This window comes from Nannospalax galili, unplaced genomic scaffold (genome assembly GCF_000622305.1).
Source record: "Nannospalax galili isolate Female #2095 unplaced genomic scaffold, S.galili_v1.0 scaffold155, whole genome shotgun sequence".
In the NCBI taxonomy this organism is placed as follows: domain Eukaryota; kingdom Metazoa; phylum Chordata; class Mammalia; order Rodentia; family Spalacidae; genus Nannospalax; species Nannospalax galili.
Window position 1 is genome coordinate 751,624 of NW_008339923.1, and position 6,000 is coordinate 757,623.

The 6,000-nt window shown below is 39.8% G+C and overlaps 1 protein-coding gene across 1 annotated transcript in view; it reads left to right on the plus strand.

The window, feature by feature from the left end:
• Ndc80 (NDC80 kinetochore complex component) overlaps window positions 1–6,000 on the plus strand; it is a 60,332-nt gene that overhangs the window by 17,320 nt on the left and 37,012 nt on the right. The window contains exons 10-11 of the mRNA XM_008834610.3: window positions 1–145; window positions 3,343–3,548. Of these exons, the coding sequence (XP_008832832.1) occupies window positions 1–145; window positions 3,343–3,548 (351 nt within the window). The remainder of the gene's footprint in view (window positions 146–3,342; window positions 3,549–6,000) is intronic.

Here is a 6,000-nt window from a genome sequence, read left to right on the forward strand (position 1 = left end):
AATCGTCTGGAGTCATTGAGGAAACTGAAAACTTCCTTACAAGCAGATGTTCAAAAGTATCAAGCATACATGAGCAATTTGGAATCTCATTCGGCCATTCTAGACCAGAAATTGAATGGTCTTGATGAAGAAATTGCTAGAGTGGGTAAGCATAGCTAATAACAAAAGCAGTCATGCAGCTCAGCTATGGCCCTCTGTCTACTATGCAAATAGCTGTGTTACCTTTTTTCCTTCTATGGTAACTTTGTATAGCAAGCTACCAAGCTAGAATAAATTACCACTAACTTTATGAATTAAAACAATAAAGATTTGTTCTTTCACGGTTATAAATACTATAATCCAAAATCCAGTAAATCCGTACCCTCCAGGGACTCAGGAAGGCTCTCTCCTTGAAGCCTCTGGTGACCGACAGCATTCCTGGGCTGATGTTCACATCACTCTAGTCTGTCTCCGTCTTCACATTGCCTTCCCTCTAAGTCCTTTAGGTAGGCAGGCAGGCAGGCAGGCAGGCAGGTAGGTAGGTAGGTAAGTACTTCATTAGTTTAGATAGTATCTCATTTTGTGTCCCACACTAGTCTGGAACAGAAGATGGGCTTTCTTCCTCAACCTCCAGAGGGCGGGGATTACCACAACCAGGTACTTTTTGTTGTTTTGGGATTATTTTTGAGAGTCTTAATTTGTAGTCCAGGCTTTCCTCAATCTCACAGTCCTACTGCTTCAGACTCCCAAATCCTAGGACTATAAATTACCGCTCTACCTTCTGTCCTCTTTGTGTCTTCGTGCTATCCCTCTTGCCTCAATCTTAGAAGGACTCTTAGGATGGAATTTAATGTGTACCTGCATAATCCAGGGTTATCTCACATCAGCATTCCTAATCACATCTACAAAGACCATTTTCCAAATAAGATAGTGTTTAAAAAAACAAGTTCCAGAGATTGGGACTTCATATACTGGGTTGGCCATTACCCAACCTGCTGTATCTTCTAACATGTTTTCAAGCACATGGCTTTTTTGGTTTTGGATAGGGTCTTGTACAGCCTCAAACTTTTGGCAGTTGACCTCCTCAGCCTCCCAAGTGCTACACTGACATGTTTTCATTGAGAGTTCTATAAAATGTAAAAAAAATAATAATAATCTAACTTTTAAGAAGCTTAATTTGCTAACCCATTTAAAATTTTCGGTTAAGGCAGGTAGCATTCTGAAAAAGACATAAGAGTTTAGAGTTGTCAGGTATCACTGTGCATGCTTGTCTTAATCACATGGCTTTTTGAAACCAATGGAGACTACTCTTAAGAACACAAAGTGAATGTGAACATGTATCTATTTTTTATATATACATATATATACTACATTACAATATGTATCCTATATACTATATAAATAGGTATTCTGTTATACATTATAATTAAGCTAATTTTTTATAACTTTTTAAAAAATTTTTATTTTTTATTGTATGTGAGCATGCCTAAGGCTTATATGGAAGTCAGAAGAAAACTTTATGGAGTTACTTCTTCCACATTTTCATGGTTCTGGGAATCAGACTCAGTTCGTTAGCCTTACATAGCAAGGACTTTGCCCACTCAGCCATCTTGTCATCCTTATTAAGCTAGATTCTTGATCTCTGACTGCCTCAGATGATTATAACTCTCTTATCCTCTGTCACTCCCTCGTAAACATCTGAAACTGAACAGCTGCATGTATTCCATTTCTTAGAAGCAAAAGCATAACTAAGGAAAGCTTGTGCGTGTGCCCTGCATCTTCCTACCATTGTTCTCATGAACATGTATCGGCCGTACCTGTTAAACTCAGGAAAATACTATGGCATGTGCTGCTTGCCAACGTTTGTGGTGCCAGAAGCAGAGCGAAGGCACCTACAAATCATGGCCATTGAGCTGCAGTTTAAAGATAAATGTATGGACAGCTGTACACTTCCTAGAACTCTGCATTTTATTCCTTTAGGATTTCACAGGTGGTGTCTACCCCATGGAGAAGGTGTGTAGATGATCTTTAGGGTATTTGATTTAGCTCTTCATCTGTGTAGTTTCGATCCTCTATCAAGTCCAGGCTTGTGATTGTTACAGAGTGTGCTAAAATCAGGTTTACTGCCAAGTACTCCAGCTATGCATATTAGATTTGCTCTTAACAAGCTCTTTAAATATTGTGTGTGTGTCCTTGACTGCTTAGGCAGTCTTTTGCTTATTCTCTTTCATGACAAAGTATCATCAACAATTTTTCTGCTCTACCAGTGTAACAGTTAAATCGGTACTAACATTATCTTCCTACTAGCACATAATCAAAAGAACTACACACTTACTCTTTTTGTGTGTGTTTGTATGTGTGTGTGTCTTCATAAGGTGTATACGTGTAGGGGTGTGTATGTGGAGGCCAGAGGTTGAGATGGGGTCTTTCTTAATCACTCTTCATCCTAGTTTTTGAGACAGGGTCTCATTGAACCTAGAGCTCATCTAAGCCTAGTTCAGCTGGGCTTGTTGGCCATCGATTCCTCTACCTCCACCTTCCCCCCAGCCCTGGGGTTCCAGATGCATGTCCCCTGCACAGCTTTTACATGGGTGCTGGGTATCTGAACTCAGGTCCTAATGCTTGCACCACTGGTCCTTTACCAGAACTGTCTCATCAGCTCCACTTGCTTATGTTTAGGAGAAGTTTCTTTTTTTATCCAAGAATTGCAAACTGAGTAGATGAGAGCAGTATTTCATCTTCTGTCTGCTTCAGTACTCTTGAGTGTTTTAACTTCCTTAATTATTTAAAGTCATTTGTGACTAAGAATGAATAGGAAATCTTTAAATTCTTCATAGATATGTCGTGCAGATATGTATTAAATGTATAGTTACTTAAAACCAAATCAGGTATAGACTGATTCCCAACTATTGTGCTACAGAAACACACATTTCTGAATTATTCAGAAAATTAGTATAAGAGTATTAAAAGCATTCAAATGAACATTAACAGAGACAAGCTATGCTTTTTCAGAAGTCTTTTATTATTATTATATGTGTATGAATGTATTGCCTGCATGTATGTAAGTGCACCTGTGTCGTGCAGTACTCACAGAGGACAGAAGAGGGCATCAGATCCCCTGGAACTGGAGTTATGGACGATTCTTAACTGCCATGTGGATGCTGGGAACTGAACCTGGATTCTCTGCAAGAGGACCAATGTGTCTTAATTGTAGGGGCTGGAGAGATGACTCAGTGGGTAAGAGCACTGGCTGCTCTTAGGTTTGATTCCCAACACCCATATAGAGGCTAACAACCATCTCTCTGACTCCAGGTTTCTTTGTAGAAGTTCAAGAAACTAAAAATGCTGTTTCTTCCAATGCAGAATTAGAATGTGAAACAATAAAACAGGAGAATATGCGGCTGCAGAATATCGTTGATAACCAGAAATACTCAGTTGCCGACATTGAAAGAATAAACCATGAAAAAAATGAACTGCAGCAGACCATTAATAAATTAACCAAAGACCTGGAGGCTGAACAACAGCAATTGTGGGATGAGGAACTAAAATATGCCAGAGGCAAAGAGGCGGTGAGAGTCACAGCTCAGCAGAGCTGATCTTACTAACAATCTGTTTAACCAAGACAACTCTAGTAGACTAATTTGACTAAAGTAGCAAATTTTTCTAGCATCGACATTTAGCATGACTACAACACACTCCTCTCCTTATGGCAATTCAGTAACCCTCCAATATATCTCAGTCAGATTTAAGGTAGAGTAAGTTTTATAATGAACCAAGAAATCAGAAGGTAAAAACATCTGTAGGGGGCCAACAGGATGGCTCAAAGAATAAAAGCTCGTCACACAAGTCTTGAGGAATTGAGTTCAATCCTAGAACCCCTGGTAGAAGCAGAGAACCAGCTGTGGAAAATTGTCCTCTGACTTCCCCAAACACACTATACACATACACACAGTTTTGGGGGGGGGTTGTTGTTGTTGTTGTTCATGATGAGGTCTTACTATGTAACACTGGCTGACCTAGAATTTGCTATGTAGACCAGGCTGGCCTTGAACTCAGAGATCTGTCAGCCTCCCAAAGCTGGAAGTAAAGGTATGCACCACAATGCTCAGCCAATAATAAATTTTTTCCAAAGAGTCCAATTAGGTAACCCTAGCTGGCCTAGAACCGCTATGTATACCAACCCAGCCTTTGATGTCAGTGATCCTCCTGCATCTGCCTCCCAAGTACTAGGATTATAGGTATGTGCCACCATGCCCAGCTTTTATTCTTTTTAAATGTAGCCTCTCACAGGCTAGAGAGATGACTCAGCAGTTAAGAGCACTGACTGCTCTTGGAGAGGACTGGGTTTGATTCCCAGTACCCACATGGCAGCTAACAACCGTCCATAACTTCAGTTCTAGGGGATCTGACACCCTCTTCTGACCTCCTCAGGCGCTGCATGGCACAGGTGTACTTAAATGGAGGCAATACTCTCATATACATAAGATAAAAATAATAAATAAAATATTTTAAATGTAGCCTCTCAAATAGCTCTAGCTATCTAGTTTTAAGAAAATGAAAGTTTGGGGCCAGTGCAATGGCTTAGCAGATTGAGGTGCTTGCTGCCCTGAGTTCTATCCTTGGAACCCACATGGTGGAAAGAGAGAACAGCCTACAAGTTGTTTTAAATACAACCCTGCCCCCTATGCACATACAAATAAATTAACAAAAGAAATGTTTTTTTATTGTCATTGAGGTAAATTTAACCTCTTAACTTTTGCTCCAGAAGTAAATGACTTTTTTTCTTATCGCCTCCAGCACTTTCCTTAGCATAGTGCTTATTACATATATCTGTCACTGTTGTTGAAATGAAAAAAGAACACCTGTGTTTGCCTAAGAAGGCAATACTAGTTTTCTGTTCTTTTTTTAATATTTTATTTATTATTTTTAATTTATTTATTTTTATTTTTTTATTCTGCCATGTAGGTGCTGGGAATCGAGCCTGGGTCCTCTGCAAGAGCAGTTAGTGCTCTAAATCGCTGAGCCATCTCTCCAGCCCCTAGTTTTCTGTTCTTATCATAGTATAAATTATATGTGTAAGGAAAAAGTAATTCTTTTTAATATTTTATTTATTATTTTTTATGTGTATGAGTATATTGCCTGCATGTATATAAGTGCACCTATGCCGTACAGTGCCTGAGGAGGTCAGAAGAGGGTGTTGGAATTCCCCTGAAACTGGAGTTATGGATGGTGGTTAGCCACCACGTGGGTACTGAGAATTGAACCTGGATCCTCCGCAAGAGCAGCCAGCACTCTTAACTGCTGAGGCATCTCTCTAGCCCCCAGCAAAAGTAATTCTTTAGGGGCTGGAGAGATGACACAGTGGTTAAGAATTAATACTGTTCTTTCAGGGGATCAAAGTTCAAGTCCCACCAACACTCAGGCAGCTCAAAACCTCCTGTAACTCCAACTCCAGGGGACCCAAATGATCTTCTGGTCACCATGGACACCTGCAACTCATGTGCAGGTACCTCCATCCTGACAGATATGCACACATGTAATAGAAAATTTTTAAAAAAAAATTTTTTTTTTTTTTGTCTTTTTGAGACAGGGTCTCCCTGTAGTCCCAGCTGTCCTGGAACTCACTATGTAGACCAGGCTGGCCTTGAACTCACAGAGATCCGCCTGCCTCTGCCTCATGAGTGTTGGGATTAAAGGTGTGCGCCACCACACCCGGCCAGAAAATAAATTAATTTTTTTTTTTTTTTAATAATTCCTTGGGAGCTTGAGAATGGCTCAGTGGTTAAGAGCACTGCTCCTGCAGAGGACACAGGTTCAATTCCTAGCTCCTACATGATGGCTAACAAACTGTCTGTAACTCCAGTTCCAGGGGAATCTGATGCCCTCTTCTGACCTCCACAGGAAATACACTCATACACATAAAATAAAAATAATAAAATATTTTTTAAAATAATTCCTTAATCACTCAGACTTTTAAGTTGAGCTATTTTTTTTTTTTTTCCCCTAAAACTGAATCCAGGT